This window comes from Arachis hypogaea, chromosome 4 (genome assembly GCF_003086295.3).
Source record: "Arachis hypogaea cultivar Tifrunner chromosome 4, arahy.Tifrunner.gnm2.J5K5, whole genome shotgun sequence".
Classification (NCBI taxonomy): domain Eukaryota; kingdom Viridiplantae; phylum Streptophyta; class Magnoliopsida; order Fabales; family Fabaceae; genus Arachis; species Arachis hypogaea.
Window position 1 is genome coordinate 34,306,218 of NC_092039.1, and position 26,336 is coordinate 34,332,553.

Below are 26,336 nucleotides of genomic sequence, written 5' to 3' on the forward strand. Positions count from 1 at the left end.
ATCAATATAATATCTAAAATTGGCTCAAATAACATGATTAAATCAAAGTTGGTAGTAGATGCGACAATCATGAATAATTTATCTGTTACTTCCTCAACTCACGTAGAAACTATATCTCCACTCTTTTGTATTTTACTGATTGAACATAGTTACTAGGATTACTTTTAAAATGACCTTTTTATTTTATTAAGAAAAAAGTTTGACCTCGATTGGATACTTTTAGTTTTGTATTAGAAACATTAAGAAGATTGAAATCACTAGAAGCAGTGTGATCAATATTAATTTGCTAATATAATCAATCATAATTACATTTTTATTTGGCCTTCATAAATGACTAAATCTATCAAATCAAATTAACAAGTTATGCATTCTAGATGGTAATAACAAGAAATCAAAACCGGATAATTAAAGCCACCCAAATCAAGTTGTCATATAAGTGGGATACGCCCTTAGAAATAATAGGAATACACATAAATTTTGTATGGAACTTTAATTTTTTACCAGTAATTCGTAAGGCCAGGCTACACTACAACTGGGGTGCAGTAAAACGCCACAGGCTCAAACCATAAAAAGAAAAATAAAAGTAAAAAAATATTGTAATAATGCACTGCATGGCTCTAATTTTTGTAGTGCATTATGATCGATTTGAAGCAGTTTATGATAAGCAGCTCTGTGGTTGTTCTAAACCCAATGCATCTCCAGATGCATGGACACAAGAAGCTTGAGCAGCTTGGTTCTTGTAAGTGAGCTTCAAATCCTCCAACTTGATGCCACTGCATGGGTTCTTTGAGCTACAATCAAACTTCACAGCTACCTCTGTTGCTGATGTTCCATGAATGTTTTTGTACGTTATGTCACTGATTTTTACTCCTGAGGCCTACCAAAAACAATTTTATTTGGAGAATGGATATAGAAAAGAAAGAGTGGCGATTGGCGGAATTAGAGCACTAACCTGACCGGGGCAGCCCTCGTTGTTCGGGCAGTAATTCTGGTCAATGACAATTGGGTTTTGGGCATTCACTATGGTGGCGTCTTGGAAAATCACGTCTCTGACGAAACTGTTGCTGGGTCTGCCCCAAGTCTTGATTCTAACACCATTTTGGGTCCCACTCAGCGTAACCGTTTTAACCGTCACATTTTGTACGCCAGCCTCGTTCTCATCCTTTCCCAAGCTCCCAATGCTGCAAATTTCAACCATCCATAAGGAAACAAATTTCTGATATGTAACTTTTGAGCAAATGACAAAAATGACCTTATTCCATGGCCTGGACCGCATGCTATGTTTTCGATCCACAAGTTTGTGGTGCCGGGCCCGATGGAGATGCAGTCATCGCCGGTGCGGATTTTGGAGGTGAGGATGGTGATGTCGGAGGAGCCTTGGACGTGAATGCCGTCGGTGTTAGGGCTGTTTCCGTCGGCGGTGATGGTGATGCCTTGTGCTTTGACGTTCTGGCATGCATTGATGACTATGTGGAACATTTGGCTGTTCATTGAGGTCAATCCACTAATGACAATGTTTTTGGAGTTGGTGAATTCCAGTGTCTGAAATAAATACAAACCAAATTCATGAGTCATTTCAAATCATCCTGATTGTGGAATGGAATTAGCTAGCTTGTTTACTTTATATTAGCAATTAATTAATGGAAAAGTTTAGGGGCCAGTAGTTTTATTGAATTTTGGCCAGTATGTAACCAGCAGAGAAAGGTAAGCCATTAGATGAAATCTCACACCAATTTTACACCATCAAATCATCATTAATGGCTAGTTGATGGCTAACAATCACAAAAATTGCTGGCCCTAACATTGCTCTTAATTAATGTGTGCATATAGAAAAAATTCGCGTGCTTTATGAGAGTCAACTCCAATAATAATTTATCCAACATACTGAAAATTTAAAAGACTATTAATTTGTAATATTCTTACTTAATTTTCTTTTTGCCACTTATAAGGAAAACAATGAGATATACCGATATGATAATAATTCAGGCTGTAAATTAAATTAAATGCAATAAATTAATTAACATTATCATACCGTAGCTCCAGATGGGCAGCTACCGTCGTTGGAGTTCTTGCAATCCCAGAGGATAGTGCCTTGGCCATCAAGCACGCCGCTACGAATGGAAACGCCGTCGACGTGCTCAAACAGCAGCCAAGTCCCTTTGTTTGCTAGGATATTGTAGTCTGAGGGTGCCACCAAGGTGCCCTGGATCTCAAATGAGATTGCCTTGTTGGCACATTGGCCACTAAAGGTGGTGCTTCCAACCAAGAAGCGCCCCTTTGGCACGAGTATGGAAGCGGGCTGGGCCGAAGCACAGGCCTGGGCCCAAGCACTGGTAAAAGCCTTGCTGGAGTCAGTGCGACCGTCCGCCTTGGCTCCAAAGTCAAGCACATTGAATGTGGCTGCTGCAGCATTCGGCATACAATAAAATAAGATCACAATAACAAGCACAGGAATTATAATGGGAGTAGCTTTTCGTGTTGGCTCCATTGTTCTTTGTACGTGGAGTGGTGAAAGATGGAGGAGTTTGTGAGAGTATTTATAGATCAGAGGCAGAGCTAAGGATCTGTTTCTTGTGAACAATAATCAAATTATTCAAATATATAATTGGAAGTTCCATCAAATATTAAATAAATAAATCCATAATATAAGGTAGAAATTAATTAATTAAGGAAAGAATATATATCAAGTCAGAGGAAAAGGCTGCGGCAGAACTTTGGTTTTGGATTGGCCAGAGAGAATCCTCAATAATCAATAAGTCTGTCTTTGTCAAATTCACCTTCCCCTTTCTTGCGCTGCTTAATTATCTTTTCCATTACATTTCTGATTTCCCACTTATTTTTAATTCATTAAAAAATAAAAAGAGTATTATTCATTTCTCTATTTATCTATCTACTTAATATACTAAAACTAATTTTTTTCGACTAATAAAAGTGAGATATCAATTTCTCGTAAATTCATTTTTTTTTTCAAAATGAAAACACTATTCTCTCGTCTAAATTTATTTTAGAAAAATATCTTTATTATAATTATATTACAGTCATATTACCATTAGTATTTAATAAATAATACATAATTATACTAATTTAAGAAAATATATTTATTATAATTATATAAAATTAATCTATCTATCTACTTAATATACTAAAACTGAATTTTTTTCCAACTAATAAAAGGGAGGTACCAATTCCTTATAAATTCATTTTTTCTCCAAAATAAAAATACTATTCTCTTCTAAATTTATTTTAGAAAAATATTTTTATTATAATTATATTACAATTAGCATTTAATAAATAATACATGATTATACTAATTTAAAAAAATATATTTATTGTAATTATATATAAAATTAATATTTAATACATTATCAACTAATAAAAGTGATGTATCAATTTCTTATGAATTTATTTTTCCTCCAAAATAAAAGCACTATTCTCTCTTCTAAAAAATATCTTTATTATAATTATATTACAATTAGCATTTAATGAATAATACATAATTATACTAATTTAAGAAAATATCTGTATTATAATTACAATTATTCTCCACATACAAGTCATTTACACATATAAGTCTATACAAGTCATTTATATTCACGCGTCCTGCACGTTCTTCTTCTCTTGACACTTCGTCTTCTTCTTCTCATTCTTTTTCGTTATTTTTCTATTCCGTTATCATTGTCACCAATACCACCTCCTCTTCCTTCTTTCTCGTTGGATTTTTTTTCTCCTTCTTCCTTTTTCTCCTTCTCCCCCATCATCTTCATCATCATGATCATCATCGTTATAGCATCGTCGTCTTCTTCTTATATATATCGTCGTTATCGTTATTGTCATTATTGTTATCGTTATCGTAAAAGTTTTGCAATATTGATGATATTGCCTGATCCAAAATTTTTGCCATAAAATTTTCTCAATTTGTGTAGTTACAGTAAATTTTGAGAAAAAACTAAAATATTTAGGTGTATTATTTAAGAATTTTCGGTGAATTTGTACCGATAAATTTTGCATAATTCAAAATTCTTTTTTCGGTAGATTTGTATTGATAGATTCTTCTTTTGCCAAAAAATTGTATAATAACATCATTTTATAGATAGCAAAAATTTCAACAATTTATTTATTAAAATATTTGAAATTGTATTGTGATTTTTTTTAAAGATATATTCTTATATTAATATACTGTTATTTTTATCGTTTAATATAAATTAAATTAGTAAATTCTCTTTAATTTATACACTTAGAACGCTATAATTTCTTATATTATTCACTCATTTGTCCTTAATTTAGTACATTTAATTCAATTTGTTTTTAAAGAGATGTTATTGGACTCTTGATCGAAAAAGAAGAACTTATATCATGATCAAAACAAAGAGAAGTAGCCAGTACATTGTGGTTGATCTTCATGATTTGCAATATGTAAAATTTTAATATTTCACAATGAAATTTTTTTTGTAACAATTACTCAATTATTTACGTGATCACTAAATAACCGAATACATAATTATTCTCCAATTTAAAAATTTTAACAAAAGGCATTGGTAAGCATATTAGTTTAATCTTTTATTTATTTAATTTATTTATGTTATACTTATAATCATATTATATGTATTTTTACAATTATATCTTTTTTAGAAAATACTCATAGTATTAACACATGATATATTAAATAAATATTTTAAAAATAACTATAACCTACTATACAAATAAAAAAAGTAAACTAAATAAATATTACAAAAAAAATATGGTTTAATTACTCTGTGGGTCCTTATAGTTTCGCAAAATTTTTAATTAGGTCCCTATACTTTTTTCCTTTTAATTGAGTCCTTGTACCAACTTTTTTTTTAAATCGGGTCCCTACACTTTTTTTTTCCTTTTATTTAGGTCCCTATACCAATTCGTTTTTTTTAGTTGGGTCCCTATAAAATTAAGCCAATTACTACTAAGAAGGACTTAATTAAAAAAAAATTTAGTGCAGGGACTCAATTAAAAAGAAAAAAGTATAGGGACCTAATTAAAAATTTCATGAAACTATAGGGACCAACAGAATAATTAAACCAAAAAATAATTCTATATGTTCTTGTTGTGTTGTGCTATGCACTTAACTAAGCTATCTGGGTAATTTTTCATTTCGGATCTCTTAGTAATTATTTATAGAAGAATTTTTGAATCCACTACAACTATTAATTTAATAATTGCTACTTGTTACAACCAAACAAGTAAGATCACGGATACTTGGAAGATAACTATACGATAAATGTGGTATATAGAAAAATTTTCGAGAGCTTATAATGAAAAGATAATTTCTAAATCTCTTAGTCAAATTTATTAAAATTTATTACTATCAATTAAAGAAATTAAAAAATTCTAGATGCTAATTGGTGATACATTCTTATTCCACATTTACATCTTGAGAATATTAAAATGATCATTATTATTTTAGGTACATATTTCGCATGCATCAAAGGAGAGTGTTGACTTATTTTTGGGTGATTTTAAATTATTTACTGTTTATTAAAGAAATTTGTGCATCCGAATTCTCCACTAATTTATTATTGTTTATTTTGAGTTAATTTTTATATATTTTACTTGATAGTAAAATAACATATAAATATTTATTGGTGAATATATATGTCTAACTTATTAAAAATAAACAAATTAATAAAAATAATTAATAACTATATTAGAGTTCATACACTTAACACCAAATTAAAAAATATTTTCAACGCATAATATGTTATATTTTTTATTAATTAAATTATTATAATTTAAATTAATTTTAATAAAACAACTTAAAATTAGAATTTTAACCTTATCACGCGTGCATGTCACAAGTTATTACACGCGTATATTTCTTTAATAATGATCAGTTTAGATTAAGAATAATAAAGTCACAGTTAGTACTTAGCTGAGTTCTTTAAGCATCTAAACTCTAAATATGCAGTTCCAACACTAAAGTATATTTCAGTGAGAACTGAGGAGGTTCAAACCCAAACCCTTCGGAAAATTTCCAATGCAAGAGAATTTGGTAGTTACTGTTTGCAACCTTGCATAATACCATGGGTAAGTTTAAAAGAAAAAGTAGATTAGGATTACACAATTGAACATGGAAGAATTAAATTGATTAGGTTGACTATTTCTTTTCCCCTTAATTGAACTTATATTAAGAACTATATTTATTAGAAAATTAGAAGTAGTTTCATCTTAGGTAAGAAAAGAAAGACTAAGCCACCGCCGTTATAACGTGCCATGTCACATAAAGTTTGCCAAGAAATTTGATTCATTATTCATATGTAAAAAGCCTAAATTAAGCCATCATTTCGTACTCAATTTTAGGAGTTGATGTGGTGCATATATGTTTAATTAATGTAATAATTAAGTGGGTTGATTTAATCTAGCAAAATTTCAATGCCTTCTTCCCTAGTCCGGTTTTCCCTCCACCCATATTACTATTGTATTGAAAATGTTATATATATGTCTTGAGCTATTTTATTTCAAAACATCATTTGTTTTCGGAATATCTAAGAAATTCTCGTATTAGTCAACTATTCATTGCGCAAACAGCTTATACAAAACTAGATTACAAAATTATATTGGAGATTCACACTCATCAGAATCAAATACAACTCGAGTTTTTCTCATTTTTCTACTAATCAAGGCATTATTATGCTATATATTATAATAAGTAGGATAACTAACTACCTTTACGAAAAAGTAACTCACAATAACAGATTTGGGACATATATTATTATGCTATTGTATTGGAACATGCATGCATGCATGAACCTAGGATTGTTATTCATTCACTTTTTCCATTTAAAATAGTAACTTAGGTAGCGTTTGTTACCGGAGACAGAACACAAAGACATAGACAATGAATGTTTAGAACGTGTTTGGAGGTAAAGACATGGACACAGAACACATTGTCTCCAGGATACTATTTTTTATTTTTGTGTCCACTCTTCTACGAAGGACTATGATGAACACGGGATTTGAAGAGGTAGACACGAACTTTTTATCAAAACTTTTTCCCTTTCTATCCATATATATTTTTTATTATTCTACTATTATTTTTTGTTATTTTTTCTAATTTTAGTTTCTTTTCTACATTGTAGTTCTTCTTTCTCTACGTTCTTTTTTTCAGATATTCTCTTTTTTTTTTAGAATTTCTTACTTGACTGGATAATTAATTTATTCCTTTTTTATCGTTCATTCTCTTCTTTATGACATGTTATATTAATGGAGACTTAATTCACTTTTTTACTTTATGTTACTTTATTTATTCTTAATTTTGTTATTTTAATACCATTTTTATCTTATTGGTTCATAAACCAATTCTTCTTGTAATTTTTTGTACTCCTACATAATCTTATTTTTTATTAAATTAATTTATACCTGATGTAAAAAATTTGGAATGACATGGCTATTTTAGTCATTTCGCATAATATCTGAGTTTTGTCCATGTCTATCCAAACATAATACAGGACATTATATTAGTGTCTTGTCCATCGTATCCAAACACAATACACGAAAAATAATTTTTAATGTCTCCGTCCTATTGTCTCCGTCTTAGTGTCATGTCCTGTCTTGTCTCCAAAAACGAACGCAGCCTTAGGGTGCAATATAGATCAACATATTCCCCATGGATAGCAAGGCATTCAAGCAACAAAGTATTACAAGAATAATACATACATCAAAATCTCGTGAAATTAGAATAATTTTTATGTATTTTTGTTGGTGTACGACAATTACATATATATAATATTCACATGCATGTTATTTCAATTGTATGTATGAAGATTTCCATATATGGTTGTAGAGACAGAAGGCGTAGAAAGCGGAGAAGATATCGCTCTTCATGTGACATGCCAAATCTTTCTTCACTCCTTTCTTTTCATATCAACCAATTTATTTTCTGCTTTTAGGTACATATTTTTATAAAAAAAAAATACAAGGAGAGAAGAATTCTCATAATATGAGAATTCTCAAAAAATATCTGAAAATTAAATTAAATTTTTAAAAAAATAATAATTCTTCAATTTATTGAAATAATAACTCATTCAGACTGCAACAAACCACTCCTTGTTGATTTCAAGTCAAATTCACAATATTAGACTTATTAGCTTGTTGCTATATATTGGAATTGATCGAAGTGCATATTTTAATTACAACCCTGAGCCCTGTTTCAGGGTCTTTCGTTTGTTTGCAATTATGGATTATGGATATGGATAAATAATAGGCCATGTGATTTTCGTTGACCTTTTGAAGCGCATGAAACATATCATATTTGAACTATTTATAGATAGATAGACTGGTTAATTTAGGCACATACGTGATATTCGCTTATAATAATGTCCAAATGCAATTGATATATAAATGGTATTAGTTGAAATTCATTCCTAATAATAACAAAGAAATATGGTAGCGTTTGAATGGTTGGTCTAAGATATACAAATTTAATTTGAATTAATTCATAACTATGCATGTACAACTTTTTCTTTCTTTCGAATAAACTATTAAAAATATATTCGAATTATTTTTTTATTCTCAAATTAAAACTGTTTTCAAATTTTGTTATTAATAAAATTATTCTCAAATTATTTAAAATGTGACAAAAATATACATTCATGCATAGACGAAGACATTTTATATTAACAAAAAATAACTAGTGATGTGATAAATAAAATTTTTTATGTGATAAGTGAAATTCTGAGATTGACAAATAAATTATCTCAATTTTTTATTAATAGAACATCTCTCTCCTTAAATGTCCTTTTACATATTTTTAAATTATTTAGTGATATTTTTGTTGATAATTAAATTCAAAAACATTTCTGTCCCGTCAAAATAATTCGGATCGTTTATCCTGTTGAAAATAATAAGGTTTCACTGTTTAAGGTAAGAGAAGATATATAGATGGATAGAAAATGGGTTTTATAACCGAAAGCGCGCGCACACACATATATAACTTTGGTTTCAAGACTTAATTTATAGACCGCAGAATATATAATATAATAAAGTCAATTGCGTGCTATAAGCATAATTCAATAACGGAAATAAACTGTTAATGTTGTGTAACTGTTTTTACAACTGAAGCTATCGTTATTTGTAGGTCATTCTCTTACTACTTAATATTACTTAATTGACCCTCCTATCGTGCAAACTAAAAGTCTAAAATGCTTAATTAGCACATGGGGATTTCTTATAAACTGGGTAACCAATGGAAGCTGCATGACCTAAAAAAAACCATTTTTTTTAAAAGGATAAAAATAAGAAGAAAAATTTAGCTAACTAGTAGCTTTTCATATACAACTAGCATCTTGTCAGACACATTTTGATATATTTAATCTATTCTATTATATAAAAATTAAATTTTTATATTTAATAATAAAATTAACGTGATATGTTTTAAAAATATTTTTATTTTTTTAATTTATTAAATATAATTTATTATGATACATTAATTATATTAACTAATTAATTTGATTAGATATTTAAGTATCAGACAATTTAATATTATGTATATCAATTAATTAAATATAATTATTAGAGTATAATTAGGATCAATTAGATCAAATAGCATTATTCAATTGAATATACGAACAATTGGTTTACGATGTAGAAAAATACATGTATATGTGATACTAGATATTGGATGTTAACGAATTATCTAGAAACCAACTATAAATATAGTTATTCAAATTTGTCCTGCTACTGTCAATTTCAATAGAGATTAAAAAAAAAAGCCCTTCTATATTCATCTGTAATTATGAATTGAATATTGATGAATGACTAACGAAATTGAATCAAGAAAAATCTAAAAGAAAAGAATGGTTCAAAAATTTTATTTTAAGAGAAGATAAGAACAAAAGTTGTATAGATTTACAAAAACTATGGGAATAGAAAAATAGAGAAATATCGAAGTAGTTCCAACAGTTCAATAGATATTCTTTCTTCAAATCATGGATGATTGCATCATACAACTGAGTTGCAAAATTTTTTGGATAGGTATCCTACATCTGAACTGAATTTTTTCTGGTTAAAGAATCTCTTTCTAGTTGCTTTGGAACAATTAGGGAATTTTCTAGAAGAAATACGAGGTTTTGCTTCTGGCGGCAACATGCTAGGGGGTGGTGGTCCCACTTATGGGGTCAAATCAATATGTTCTAAGAAGAAACATTAAAATCTCTTTGATCTCATAAGCATCATACCAAATACCATCAATCGAATCGCTTTTTTGAGAAATACGAGACATCTAAGTCATACAAGTAAAGCGATCTATTCCTTGATAAGAAAAAGAAAAAAACGTGAATAGTGATTGGATTGATGATAAAATAGAATCCTAGTTCTCGAACAGTGATTCGATTGATGATGAAGAAAGAGAATTCTTGGTTCAATTCTCTACCTTAATGACAAAAAAAAGGATTGATCAAATTCTATTGAGTCTGACTAATAGTGATCCTTTATCAAAGAATAACTCTGGTTATCAAATGATTGAACAACCGGAGCAATTTACTTATGATACTTAGTTGATATTTATACAAAGTATTTAATGAATTATGAGTTCAATACATCCTGTTTAGCAGAAAAACGAATATTTCTTACTCATTATCAGACAATCACTTATTCACAAACTCCCTGTGGGGCTAATAGTTTTAATTTTTTGTAAACCCCGAGTAATTGGTGAATAATTAGTTAATAAATTAATTATTAATGAAATAAATTAGAAAATAGAATTTTATGATTTAGCGAGGTAAAACTAATTAAAATAAGAATTTTGACACTAATTTTAAAGAATTTGGTTCAAGATTGGGCCGAACAGGCCAAACCGGACAAACCAGGCCCGTATTGGGCCAAGGCCCAACCTAACAGCCTTTTAATGAAGTGGCTTTAGCCACTTCTCCCTCAAGAGAAAGGGGAGCAATGTTGAGAGAAGAGAGGGAATAAGGATTTGGGAAACACTATTCACTTTAACGTTCTTTCATCCGTAACTTTCAATCCGGAGCTCTGATTGACAAGCCGTCAGCAGCCATGCGTTTGTCTCAAAATCCTCTACAAAACCCACCCAACAATTTGGTAAGGAACTCAATTTCCAATTTTAGATTCTCTCCTTCCCAATTTTGAAATTCAATGTGTATTCATGTTGAATCTAGCTTAATTTTGGTGTTTAGGTTTGAATTAGCTTGTGAGTTTTGTTGGGTTTGACTCACTTGAGCTATGGGCAAGGTAAGAATCCTAACCCTCTTGTAAAATTGTGAAAGTTTGAGTTTAGGGATTAATTATAGTGTGGTTTAGATTAAATGTTGTTGGTGAAAAATCAAGTTGAAAGTCAAACTTGTGAAATTGAAGCCTTGGATCAATTTTGGAAGCTAAGATTCATTTGGTGAGGGGTGGTGGTTGATAGCTTGTGATGCAGGAAAGCTTGAGGTGTTCTGGGTTTATCAGAAAATCGGCCAAGGTATGGTTTAGGTTTCTCGTATTTAATATATAATGTTCTGTGAAAACTTAGGCTAGACGACCTTAGGATAAGAATGAATGCTTGAGTATGTAAATTGATTAGTGCTTTATTGATATATCTTGCACAAGATTGAGTTTGGTCTGTTGTTGATATTGGTGTTAGAATTTCAAATAATGAACTAATGATGTTGGATAAAGTAGGAGAATGAATGTGAGTTTGTGGTGGTTTGATTGATGAATCTTGTTGATTAAGTAATGAATGTTTGGTATGAGATTATGTACATGTAGAGGTATAATTAATTGAGGTAGGATGTGGAGGTTTTGGCATTCTAAATGGTATGTTGCTGTGTTGAATATGTGTAAAGAAAGTAGGATTTGAGTTTAGTTTCCAATGAAAATTGAGATTTGAAGTCTTTTGTGTAATATTGATTTTTGGTTCAAACTTCGACGAGCTATAACTTGGCTTCTGGACCCACAAATGATTTCAAACTTATTTCATATGAAAATTAGGTCCGTGAAGTTTACGCTGTTCGAAGAACGGATAAAAAATGTTTTAAACGAAAAATTTATGCACGTCGAAAATTTGGAGTGCAAAGCTAAGAATCTGTAGCATTCAGCATTGTTGCTGTTCTGCATAACTTGCGTACACGATCACTGCACGCGATGTGACCAACCTATTCGGGTTGGGTATCTCGCATTTGCGAGCAAGGCGCTTGCATACGCAAGCATAGGAAAATGTGCGCCCACGCGTACGCGTGACCCATGCGTATGCGTGACATCTCAATAATGCACCCCCACGCGTACGCGTGGTCCCAATTTTAGCAAACATAAATTTTGTTTTTTAAAGCTAAATTTTGAACCTCTATTTTCTCTCTTTTAGCCTTTAAACCTCAGTTGTATATTAAATGGTGAGTAGAAGGTAGGAAGAAGTAGTAACTTGGAGATGAAGAAAGTTTGAGAGGTGGTGAATTATGAATAAGAAGTGTGTAAATGTGATGGTGGCCCCGGGTAGTAGGCAGTGGCGATGTCCACTTGCTCCAGATATGAGCTAGGAAAGAAGAGTATAAAGAAATGAATTTAATTATGGAGTAATAAATGAATGAATGTTTGTGAGACCCTGGATAGTAGCAAGGATGGTGGTCTATCCCACTTGCTCCAGGTTAATATTTGAGATTTGATAAGAATGATAAAAGTAGTGTATGAAGCAATTAAGAGAGTAATGTAAAATTGAGAATGATGTATGAGAGAATTAATGAAGTTAATTAATTGAGAATAATAAAATATATGATTAATGAGTAAGTAATTATGATTTATTGAGGAAGTGTGGTAATATTGCAAGTATACCGGAGATGCATATGTAATTTAAAGATTGAGTATTATTGAGCTTGGGGTGTTGTCTCCCCCATGTCAGCTTGGGATTCGTCCCACGGATAATATTGAGCTTGGAGCATTGTCTTTCCCATATTAGCTTGGGATCCTGCCCATGGTTATCATTGAGCTTGGAGTGTTGTCTCCTCCATGTCAACTTGGAATTCTTTCCATGGTTAATTTTCACGGTTAGCTACCAAAACTTATCGGGCTGGCTACGTAACCGACAGTTGATATCAACAGCCATAGGACAGGCATACATCATGTGCATATTGTATGATTTGCTTACTAGAACTTGTCGGGCTAGCTACGTAACCGACAGCTGATATCAACAGCCATAGGACAGTCATACATCATGTACATATTCTATGATTTGCTTGCTTGTGAAATATATGGGATTACCTACGTGATTATAATATGCTATTTGTTATAATTGCTATCTGTATTTCTTGTGAACTACTTGTGTTTGCCATGTTTTGCTTATTCGTTTGTGGAACTCATAGGAGACGGAGGAAATGTGGGAAAGATTAATGTGCAAATTAAGTTTAGTTAGATTGAGAACTTTTAGACGGTCACTTGTTTATGGCTTCTGTTTTTATTTCCTTAAGCTTTATATATAAGTGTTGGAGTTCTAGGATTACCTCTGGCATTTCCAGGACTTTATATCTTATATGCGTGGCATCTTTACCATGCTGAGAACCTCCGATTTTTATCCCATACTGTGTTATTGTTTTCAGATACAGGTCGAGAGGCACCTCGCTAGGCGTCTGGATGTCTGCGGCGAAGTGGAATAATTTGGTGCCCTATTTTTGATATATATATATATATATTAGACTCTCCTCATGTGTATATTACTACTTTGCTATTGTACCTCCTAAAGGTTTTATGGAGAACTAGGGATTTTAAACATGTTCCTTTGGGCTTAAGGTTGTATATTTTGTATGTAAATATTCTCCGGCCAACCTTAGCTTCGCAGGATGAGTTAGGAGCTTGTTATTATGTACCTTTTGGTTCTCTATTCCTGGTTTCTGTTATCCTATGCTTGTTAACTTTAGATTTCTTCGCATGCAAGTAACCACATTTTCTGAGCATTGCATTTTTTTATTTTGCGACTTTGCTTTCTCAGTTTATTCAAGGATCCTAGTATACTACCTTCCTTCAACTATTATACGTATTTATATTTTATTTTACAGGTCGTAGCACCTCGCCACCTCTGTTTTATATCCTAGGTGTAAAGCTCTATGTGGTAGGGTATTACATTTTCCATCTCATGAGAAACCCTTTTCGCTACCCCTCAGGGGTATTTTAGTGATAGGTTCTATAGGAACCAAGGTTGCGAGAACTGGACTGGCCAATGAACCGATAGGACTACTGGTTCACTAGTTTAATGATTTGATCGGGGTTCAACCGGTTTAATTAAATATTAAATAAAATTATTAAAATTCTATATATAATTTTAAATATTTAAATTTAATAATTTTTAACCTAATAAAATTTAAAATTTTATAATTTCACATAATAACTATTATTGAATGAAACAAATTTTGTTATTTCACTCACTATTAACTATTAAGATATGAAAGGATAGAATTATCAGTGTATAGTAAACCAGCATTAGTATATGAAAGCCCAAGTGCAATTGCTTTTCACAAATGAGACAGTTCTATTTGAATATATTGTAAAAATTTTTTACAGAAATAAGATTCATAATCCAAGTGTTTCAATCAAATAGGATTAACGCAAAGTGATACATTTCCAACAAGTAGTGAAAAAATTTGAGGAAACAAAAAGATACTACTATTAATTCTAAACTCTGAGGCAAGAGATAAAACCATTTTCCCATTCTCAAGTGCATCTTTGACCTAAGGGTCTTCATTTGAAGTCACAGACAACACAACCAAAAAGTAAATACTCCTTATAATACAAAAAACTAGAAAGACAGGGATAATACTTAAATGAAAGTGAGATTGGAGTTTTCTCCTAAAAAATTGCTGAAAAGCCATCTTAGTCGTCTATCCTCACTGAAAATTATCGGTAACCATGTTAAGATATTAAGCAAATTAATATCTTAAGAAAAAAACAACGAATTATATGAACAATGTCCACTTCTAAACAACAATGTGCACATATGAAATAGCTTGAAAACAATGAGAGCAAAAGCAGCATAGAGAATCATGAACAAAATTAACTCAAGCAAATAAAATCCAACTAACAAAAATCATGAACAAAATTAACTCATGCAAACAAAATTAACTCAGTAAACAAAATCCAGCTAATCAACTAACAAAATTAACTCGGCAAACAAATCCAGCTAACAAAAATCATGAACAAATTACCTCAGTAAACAAAATCCAGCTACTCAGCAACTCAGTTTCAAATAATAGTAAAACACTAAAACCAGCAAAAATGATTCCAAGTCACAGTGCTTACTGCTTACTGGCGGCGAGAAGGGAGGAGAGTGACAGCGATGACAAAGGAGACGGCGACACTGGTGAACAAAGAGAGAGAGAGAGAGAGAGAGAGAGAGAGAGAGAGAGCTCGAATAGAGGAGATGGTGACAACCATAGAGCTTCCACCCGATGGCGAGAGAGTTTCCTACGACAATGACACAACTTCGAAGGATGGTGGCGGAGCTTCCTACGGCGGCGACACAACTCTTGTGATGGCCACAGAACTTCCACATGATGGCGACAAAGAGGACATGACACCGGCGAACACAAAGAAGTCGAGCTCGGCGATGACAACGATACAGTGGGGGCTGTGGGGCTGTGGTGGTCAAAACTATCGCTACGGTGGCTGCGGGATGTGGTGCCTACGGGCTGTGGTGGCTGCATCGATTGGGGGTTTTAGTGGCTTCTATGGTTCGTTCACTTTCAAAGAAAAGAGGAGAGGAGATGGGTTTACGGGTCAGGGAGTAACATGAAATGGACTAGGGTTTCACTTCAGTTTTGCCGTTTTTGTTTTCTTTTTTTTAAAAGATAAAGCGACGCCGCTTTGGAGGGTTCATTTTTGAACCGGAAATCCTCCAAAAAATTGGTCGGTTTTGCCGGTTAACTGCTAGTTTGACTGGTTCTATAATCGGTTTTTGCCAGGCAATTTATAGGCCTAACCGAACCGGCTAGGTGACCGATTTCCAGTTAATCCGATTGAATTGGCCTGTCCGGTTCGGTTTTCAGAATAATGATAAGAATTGGATGATCCTATTTGGTAAAATACCTAGCGACAAACTCCTATGTTCCTTTCATTACAGTATTTCTAAACAAGTTCCTGGATAACAAGCCTAAGAGTTTTCTTTTTGATGATAGTGACGATATTGATAATAGTGACGATATCGATTGTGACCTTGATATGGAGCTAGAGCTTCGAACTATGATGAATGTGCTAACTATGGATATGATGTCGGAAATAAACCGATTTTATATCACCCTTCAATTCAAATTAGCAAAAGCAATGTCTCCTTGCATAACATGGATTCCAAACATTCATGATCTGGATGTGAATGAGTCGAATTACTTATCCCTCGGTCTATTAGTGAACTATCTATCCAGGGATTATGAAAGATGTTCCACTAAAAATATTCTTGTTATTGCTTTGACTCATATTCCCCAAAAAGTTGATCCCGCTCTAATAGCTCCGAATAAATTAAATACATGCATTAAGATACGAAGGCTTCTTATTCCACAACAACAAAATCACTTTTTCACTCATTCATATTGATAAACCCCATTTTTAGGGTTTATCCTGTGCTTAATCTAGTGGATTTTATCCATTATTCTCATACTTATTCATACAATTCGCATGTTTTACGTTTTTCTTCCTGATTTTGTGCTATGATTGAAAATATGCTTCTTTGGCCTTATATTTGCTAATATTAATCCTCTCTTATTATCATTTGATGCCGTGATATGTGTGTTAAGTGATTTCAGGGATTACAGGGCAGGAATGGCTTAGAGGATGGAAAGGAAGCATGCAAAAGTGGAAGGAATACAAGAAATTGAAGGAATTGCAAAGCTGTCAACCTTGACCTCTTCGCACTCAAACGGTCATAACTTGAGCTACAGAGATCCAAATAAGGCGGTTTTAGTTGCGTTGGAAAGCTAACGTCCGGGGCTTCGAAATGATATATAAATCGCTATAGTGGCCGTACAGTTAAACGACGCGCACGCGTCGTTTCACGCGCACGCCTGAATTTGCAGAAAAACCAGCAAATTGTACGTCTGGGTTGTTTCTGGCCCAGTTTTTGGCCCAGAAAATATAGATTAGAGGCTATAAAGTGGGGAAATCATGGAAACACATCTCATTACTCACTTTTCTTAATTTAGATGTAGTTTCTAGAGAGAGATGCTCTCTCTTCTCTCTAGGTTTTAGGATTCCTAGTTTTATACTTTTGAGTTGGATATTACAAAGAGTTACTACCTCTGTGAAGTTTTTATCAATCTAGTTTGTTTTCTATTTCCTTACTCTTTTATTTCCTATTTGGTTCCATAATTTATTGATTATTTTTAATTGAGTTTAATTGCCATGTCTTCTTTCTACTCCCTTCACATGAATGCGAATTTGGCATCCATGTCAATGGAGTAGGTTCCCAACTTGATTTTGGAGTTGATTAATATTTGAGACCCTTGAGTTGGAATACTCAAGAGTTAATTGGTAATTGGAAGTTGTTGGCCAGCTTTCTAGTTACTAATACTAACCCTTCCCAAGGGAAAGGATTATTTTCTTGTGAATAGAAGTTGGCTCTCAACTTGACTTTCCTTTATTCAATGAAGGATAACTAAGTAGAACAACAACCTATTACTAATTAATCTTGGAAAATCCAACAAAGATAGAACTTCAGATTAATCTTCTCCTAGTAAAGGCTTTTTATTGTTATTATTTATTTTCTCTGCAATTTTCTCTTCTTATTTCTCATTCCCAAAACCCCAATTTACACAACTCATAACATATAATAAGAACACTTCCCTACAATTCCTTGAGAGACGACCCGAGGTTTGAACACTTCGGTTTATTTTTATTGGGTTTGTTACTTGTGGCAACCAAACATTTGTACGAAAAGATTTTTGTTGGTTTAGATACTATACTTGCAACGAGAATTTATTTGTGAATTTCTAAACCGTCAAAAATCTGTTCGTCACATATGCTAGGAGATTTCGCTTGGAAAAGAGAGTGTTCCATACTAATGGACCTGGGTGCATAACCATAACTATGGGTTCCAATGTACGAGATCTTGTAGCATTTACCAATAAGGTCATATCGATTAGTATTATACAAAAGAAATCTATTATAGAAACTAATATAATTATATTTACTCTTCATAGACAAACTTGGGATTTGTAATCCCAGGTAAGATCGGTGCAGGATCATGGGATCCATTTCTATCAGATAAGAAGGGCTATTTCAAAAAATGTACTTCTAAGTAATTGCTCCATAGATCCTATATCTATCTATATGAAGAAGAAATCTTATAACTAGGGTGATTCTTATTTGTATGAATGGTTTATAATTATTAATAATAATCTCATTAATAATCTCATTTTCTCATCATCAATACATTGCAGGATTCATTATGACATGTACTTTTGCTCATGGAGTCATATTTTTTATTAGAGATTACGATCTAGAACAAAACGAGGATAATGTATTGGCAAGAATGTTAGACCACAAATGAGCTATAGTATCGCATTTAAGTTGGGCCAGCCTGTTTCTGGGATTCCATACTTTGGGACTTTATGTCCATAATGATGTCATGTTTGCTTTTGTTACTCAAAAAAAAAAAAAAAAAACAAATCATGATCGAACCCATATTTGCCCAGTGAATACAATCTGCGCATGGTAAAACTTCATACGGCTTTGATGTACTGTTATCTTCAACGAATAGTTCGGTGTTCAATGCAGGGCGAAGCATATGGTTGCCCGGTTGGTTAAATGCTATAAATGAGAGTAGTAATTCTCTATTCTTAATAATAGGACCTGGAGATTTCTTAGTTCATCATACTATTACTCTAGGTTTACATACAACTACATTGATCTTAGTAAAAGGTGCTTTGGATGCACGTGTGATGAGCGGATATTTTATACGCTTTTTGGCATCATTTTCATATAGTTTTTAGCATGTTTTGTTTAATTTTTATTAAGTTTTCATAGGTTTTAGTGTAAAAAATTCACATTTTTGGATTCAACTTTGAGTTTTTGTGTTTTTATGCAATTTCAGGTATTTTCTGGCTGAAATTGAGGAGGCAGAGCAAAAGTCTGATTCAAAAACAGAGAAAGTACTGCAGATGCTATCCGGATCTGACCTTCTTGCACTTGAAAGAGCTTTTCTGGAGCTACAGAAGTTCAAATGGAGCGTTCTCAAAGGTTATGGAAAGCTAACATTCAGAGCTTTCCATTAATGTATAATAGTTCATACTTTATTTTAGAATAGAAGGCCCAAAACTGGTGTTCAACGCTGGCCTCCTGCCCCAATCCAGGTGTCTAGCGCTCAAAGAAGGAGTCTAGCATCCAAACGCCCAAAGAAGACCCCCTAGCCAATGTTCAACACCCTAAAGGCCTCCTAGCACGTGGATCTCATTAAAGCTTAGCCTAAACACTCACCAAGTGGGCCCCAGAAGTGGATTTTAGCACTAAAAGACTGTTTTACCCTTTTTTATGTAATCCTTAGTCATTAGCTTAGTATTTAAAGCACTTTTACACGAACTTTAAAGGGGGATCTGCAATATTTCTTTTTTATGATTATATTTTCTATCAGTATGAGTTTTTAAACCTCCTAGGTTGAGGGGAGGAGCCCTGTTGAGTTTTATGGATTAATAAAAGTACTACTGCTCTTTCTCAATTCATGTTTGATTCTCTATTCTAAGATGTATCATCGTTCTTCATTAATATGAATGCGTTGAACTGGCATAAGGTTATCACATTCTACATGGGTTCAGAGTGAGTCTTTCATCGAACAATGATGAACCACCAGCTTGATTATACATCTCTTAGACGACTAATCCATTACTTCGTTGGGGACTTCTCGAGACACCAATTCAGCCGAAGTATGGGGAGATTACAGTCTCTGTGGTAGAGGCTAGAAATCAAAGGCGCAGCATTCTCTGATCCGGAAGATTCGACCTTGACTGTGGTATTTTGAATAGTATCACTAAAGAGAATGGACTGTAGGAGCTTCACCTTCAATCAGAATGGATCCGCACTAACCCTGGAGTTCAGATATGGAGGAGTATTGGCGGCTGCTCAAACCAGTGTCAATCACATACAACCTGCAATAGAAGAAATCATTCACAATTGAAGAAGACAGTAATACTAGAGTTAATCCAGAAGGACAAAGCATCTCCAAGCCTTAATCATCTTCTTATCCCTGTTTACATTCGAATTCACAAAGTATTTTATACCCTTTTTCTTTATTCCTTTTATGCAATCACAAACATACCTACATCTCCTATTCACATGACTAAGATTTGCAAGATAACCATAACTTGCTTCAAACCACAATCCTCGTGGGATCGACCCTGACTCGCTCAGGTATTACTTGGATGACCTAGTGCACTTGCTGGTTCAGTTTTACGAAGTGTGGAAATTCGTGCACCAACGTGGTTCCAAGTTAATGTAAGATAAAAAAGATTTTGGTTATAATTTTTCTTGCGATGGTTCGGGATGAGGTGGTACTTGTGATATTTTGGTTTGGGACGTATTTTATTTGGCAATTTTCTGGATGAATACGACTGGTTGGGTTACTTTTTACTGGCATTGAAAACACATTACACTATGGCAGGGTAATATTTCACAGTTTAATGAATCTTCTACCTATTTGATGAGATGGTTAAGAGATTATCTATCGTTAAACTCTTCACAACTTATTAATGGATATAACCCCTTTGGTATGAATAGTTTATCCGTCTAGGTATGGATGTTCTTATTTGGACATCTTATTTGGGCTACTGGATTTATATTCTTAATCTATTGGCGTGGATATTGGCAGGAATTAATTGAAACTTTAGCATGGGCTCATGAACGCACACCTTTGGCTAATTTGATTCGTTGGAGAGATAAACCAGTGATTCTTGATTGCCTCTACATCAGGCAAATTTGGTTAATGTAATCTTTTTGTATCCGTATTCTTTCCTTCTATGGAGAAGGTGGTTTACAGATCTCTTCTATATTCAATTTCTGCTTATATTTCTACTTCTAGGATCCTACTGGTATGATTGACTGATACTAATAGAAAATTAACCACTATGGCAAGAAAAAGTTTGATTGAGAGGGAGAAGAAGAGAAAAAGATCGAAACAAAAATATTATTTGATTCGACGATCCTAAAAAAAAAATAAGCAAACTTCTGTCGTTAAGTCATCGAAAATTCATGGAAAGTTAGAATCAATACCGTGTAATAGTGCACATACGCGTCTTCATTGACGTTGTTTTTTAACCGGAAGACCAAGAGCAAATTATCGAAATTTTGGGTTATCTGGACATATATTTTGTGAAATGGTTAATGCATCTTTGTTACCTAGTGCAACAAGATCGAATTGATAAGAATAGGTTGAAAATTTTTTTTCAATGTTTTATTCATTTTTATGATCAACGATCATAAGAGGGCCCTTTTACCCATATATATATATATATATATATGTATATATATATATATATATATGTATATATATATATATATATAAAGGTTGAGCTTGTAAAGGTTAGGTTTGTAGAGCCATCGTAGAGCCATCGTATTCTGCCTATGACTTATTTGTCTAATTCTATAGATGCTTCTATTTTTATTACTTTTTTTTAACACTTTTTAATGATTTTATGGTTCTAATATTCTTCAATAACTTTCTAATTTTAATTATTTTTTTTATTTTTTCTATTTTTTGATTTAATTCAGAATATTCAGTTGCTATTCTAAGTATTTTCTTGTTAATGTTAATAGTCTAATCTTCTTATTTCTTTTGACATTTTTTAAATTTATAAGTCTCTTTTGAAATTCTTTTATATTATAAAAACATAAATAATAACTAAGATAATAAAGAATAATGATTATAAGGAAAGAAGAGATAAGATAGTAAACTTACAGATATGTACTTGTATTATTATTCGTTGTAATGATGATACAATCTTAAAGATGATTACAAATATTTCAGAGAATCTTTGAAGTAAGAGAATAAGAATAGAGAGAGTTTTGGAGCTTTCCAGTTTTTGATGTCCTGAAACAAATGAGACCTTCAGTATTTATAGGCCTCAAGTGATTACTATTTTGCTAACTTTTTACTATTTGTCGACAGTACTATTTGCTTTGAGCGTTCTGCCGACTTTTACTGTTTGCCGATAGTACTGTTTGTTTTTACTGTTTTGCCAACTTTGACTGTTTGCTGACCTCTTATTTTTTTTAGAAATCATTTTCTTTTGGGCCTTTTATATTGATTTCATATGCTGATCTAATTACTACTCTATTACATTTCAAATGGATCTTGAGAATCTTGAAAGTAATGGGTTGGACTAGATTGGACTTCTTTATCCTCTCCAAGAGGTACAACTTGAATAACTTTATAGAGTTCTAGATATATTTTTCTGATGTTGCTGTTGCTAATAAGGCGGCCATAATTTGTTATTTCTGTACTAAGAATAGAGATTCTTTCTTATATCCGCTAATATTACTGCTTGTAGTTGTTTGGCAGGATGTTTTTGTGAAGTTGTTAACCACTGATCAATAGCTGTTTTTCTTAATAAGTTTAAATCATACTCATTCCACAATTTGATTTTTATTACTCTTACTAAATATTGTATGCTGGGATATTCTTCAAACGCTACTGAATCATATTTCCAAGTTGGGATCCAGCTGATTCCTATGGCTGTTATAAATGATATGAATTTGTATTCGGATAGAAATGATGATTTATTTTTAAAATATTCATAAGCCAGACTGGTCTCTTTTGGAAAAAAATCTTATAGTGGTCCAAAGATTTAGAACCATGATTGAAACCATTTTAAAAACTGTAATGATATTTCTTTTTTGAACCAGATGAACCAAGAGTGAGGGATTGGTACTAGGTATAACATGTGATTCCATGTTTCTTGGTAATCATAATAAGTATAATTCCACGTTCAAACTTTAATGAGAAACTCTTAGATTGATATGGGGGTAATTTTTAGTCTTGTAGTGATAGTATTTTGATGATTTTTATTTTTGAATAGATGGACTGTTTGGTATTAGGATCTTTATAATGTGTTAGTTCAATAGATCCGGTGTCTACTAATATGAATTTATAAAATTTTTGGATTTTTTTGGCTTTATAGAAATGTAATAGAAAGTGTTCTGAAAAATGGTTTGTATAGAGTTTTTCTATCTTTTTTGAACCAGTATTTTTCAAAGGTTAATATTTTAATGAAATTTGGTTTTTCATAATATGAGAATTATTCTTTTAATGGTTGAGTTTTGTACAGATCTGATAGTTGTAGTAAGGTAAAAATTTGTTACTTATAGTAATTTCAGAGTTTTTATATGGTAATGATGATGATGAAGACGCTCTTACAACCTGTGACATAGTCAGAGGTCTTAATGATAATATTTTTGCTGGTAAAGGAGTAATTTGTAATTGTTTTTCTTGTTTTTGGTCAAAAAGCTGACCATAATCTTTACTGGAATCTATTTTTTGATTCATTTTTTTCTTGTAAAAATTCCTGAGAAAGAAAGTTAGGAAGCGATTTTAATTCACCTTTTATATGTTCAATTGTAAAATAAAAATATGATAGAATAGCTTGCCATTTTGTAAATATTTGTTTTGAAACCAAATTTTTAACATAATTATTTAAAACGCTAGGAGCTGCTTTACAATATGTTCTTATTATAAATGTCTTATTAAAAAATATTTTAAAATTTTGTGACACATAATACTATGGCTAGTATTTTTTTTAACTGTTGCTTAATTCTTTTGGGCCTGGTTGTATATTCCTGAGTGATATTTAACTATTTGTTCTTTTGAATTATTAGGAGGTATTTGTTTAAGAATTTCTTTATATCCTAATTCTGATGTATCTGTTTCTACAATTAATTTGGTTAATAGATCTAGTATATTTATACAGGATATTTCTTTTATCGCACTTTTTATTTTAATTATTATAGAAGTCATTTTATCAGTCTACGGAGATGGATTTTTTCTTAATCTTTTTTAAAGAGGTTCGGATGTGACACTTATTCAATTCAGCTACATAATTTAAACATTCTAAAAATCTTTGTAGTTATTTGTTATTAGTTATTTCATTGGAAAATTTATCGGTAAATTCAATTGCTCTTTTAATAGGAACTACAGTCCCTTGATAAATTTCATATCCTCAGAATCTTACTTTAGTTATAAAAGTTTTCATTTTCATTTCTGATAAAACTAATCCTTATTCTTTTATAATAAATATAAATTTTTTTAAATGTTGTATGTCTGTTTATACCTTTTGAATATACTAATACATCATCTAAGTTAACAATTGTAAAATCTATGTGAGGATAGAATATATTATTCATTATTTCTTGAAACTCACTGGGAGCATTCTTTAATCCTTGAGGCATTACGTTCCATTCGTAATGACCAAAGGGTACTATAAAAACAGTTTTATATCTATCTTCCTCTTTTACTGCAATTTGATAATATCCTGATTTTAAATTTTGAAAAGATATTTGCTTTATTTAATCTTTTAATTAAATCACGTTTTATCATGTTAGGAAAGAGAGAAGCGCGTTTGAATCTCTTGAAAGTTTCATTTTTATGTTTGGCAATTTTTATCCATCTGAACGCAGAAATAATTCTACCTCTGAACGCACGTTCAGGTGAAGCTAGAATTTGTAGCTTATGCGTTCACGTTCATGGTGATTGATTACTCTTGAAAAATTAGGTGAGAAATTTATTTCTTTTTTATCAACTCTACCCTTTATTTTCTTCTATAAAAAGGATACCAATAACTATTACTTTCATAGTAGTTCTTTGTAGTTCTTCCTAGTCCATTATAGTTCTTCGTTCCAATTTTTTTCATCAAAATCGTTTAGATTTGTTTCAATCACTAGCAAAGTGAATATTTTAATTTTCTTTATTATTTTTAGTACTCTCTTTTATATTTTAATTTTTCTATTTTTTTATTGTATTTTTTATTTATATGATAAATATTTTTATATTATTTGTGTAGTATTCTATTTTCTCATGTTATATTTTTATATGAATTTTTTTTATCATTTACTGTACTATTTTTTATATGTATATTTTTTATGAAGTCTTTTTTTATTTTTAATTGGTTTTGTTCATATGATTTTTTATTTGTTTTATTATATTTCTTTTATTCATATGACAAATGATGTTGACTTTTTTATTTTTTTAGTGCTCTGATTTTTCAGGTATTTTATTAATTTTTATGATATTTTTATTATTTTTTATATGAATTTTTTTCTATCCTTTACTGTATTGTATTTATATTGTGTGTGAAATTTTTTATTATTTTATTTGATTTTATTCATATGATTTTTTTTACCTTTTATTGTATTTTTTTCATATGATATATGTTGTTGGTTTTATGAATATTTTATTATTTTTTATCTATATGATTTGTTTCTTTTTATTGATGTACCTTATTTTCGTTTTGTATTATTTTTTTTATTTTTTTTGACTTTGTAAAATTTGTAATTGTAATTATTATATACTATGTTTATTATCAAAATTTTGTATAATATAAATTATGATCCTATAAAAAAGAATAAAATAAATAAAAAATTAATTATAAGTAATAATAGAGTCATAAATAATAAAAATTTTATACTCTAAAATAATACTAAACTAAAGAGTACTGAAAATACTAAAAAAATAATATTATTTTTGTTAGTGTTCTGATTTTGCATTTATATAAAAAATTATTTAAATTGATGTGTCTTTTAGTAATTTTTCATTTAAAAGTGATTTTGAGTAGTATAATCCAAACATTTATTTTACTATAATCCATTTTAATATAAAGATTACCAAATATAAATCACGTTAACACAAACTTATTTTTCACCAAAATCAATTTTACAAAATCAATTTTATACGAACTCCCATTTACAAACTGTAATTTAAACACACACTAAGAGGTATATAATTGATAACTAATCTTAGAATACCTCTTCCTATTTCAGATGCTTTCATCACATAGAAGCCTGTACAATTCCATGATGATTTTGAAGGCCTTATTAGTCCTTTATCTAAATATTCTTGTATTTTTTTTACAATATTCTAGGTATTCTTTGTTCATATGTATGGATTTTGTAAAAATCGGCATAACTGTTTTAATAAAATAATAATTTTAACTGCGTGGAGTAGATTCAAAATTTAGAAGTTTTGGTTTGAAAATATAAAGATGAAATTTGAATTCAATGGATTTTTCTGAGTGGGAAAATGTATCTTTTACAAAAAAATTTTGAAAAACCACATACCGATGCTTAAGTCGGCAGTACCGGCTCTAGTCTGTCCGGTACCGCGTATTTTGAGAAAAATAAGATTTTAAAAATTGATTTAT

General features: G+C 31.2%; 1 protein-coding gene across 1 annotated transcript; it reads right to left on the bottom strand.

Moving 5' to 3' along the window:
* Window positions 1–325: 325 nt before the first annotated feature.
* On the bottom strand, window positions 326–2,532 carry LOC112796655 (polygalacturonase-like). The gene is made up of 4 exons (XM_025839216.2): window positions 2,033–2,532; window positions 1,253–1,542; window positions 953–1,181; window positions 326–877 (listed from the first exon to the last, which is right to left on the bottom strand). The coding sequence occupies exons 1-4, from the start codon at window positions 2,486–2,488 to the stop codon at window positions 656–658; spliced, it is 1,197 nt and encodes a 398-aa protein (XP_025695001.1). The 5' UTR covers window positions 2,489–2,532; the 3' UTR covers window positions 326–655.
* Between the last annotated feature and the right edge of the window lie 23,804 nt (window positions 2,533–26,336).

What these genes read in the sequence shown, in the direction of transcription:
- LOC112796655 (XM_025839216.2), bottom strand. Translation starts at nt 2,488, where the DNA reads ATGGAGCCAACACGAAAAGCTACTCCCATTATAATTCCTGTGCTTGTT. An exon ending in GCTGCCCATCTGGAGCTACG is followed by an intron (nt 1,543 to 2,032) that starts GTATGATAATGT and finishes TATTTATTTCAG; the next exon opens with ACACTGGAATTCACCAACTC. An exon ending in ACGAGGGCTGCCCCGGTCAG is followed by an intron (nt 878 to 952) that starts GTTAGTGCTCTA and finishes TGTTTTTGGTAG; the next exon opens with GCCTCAGGAGTAAAAATCAG.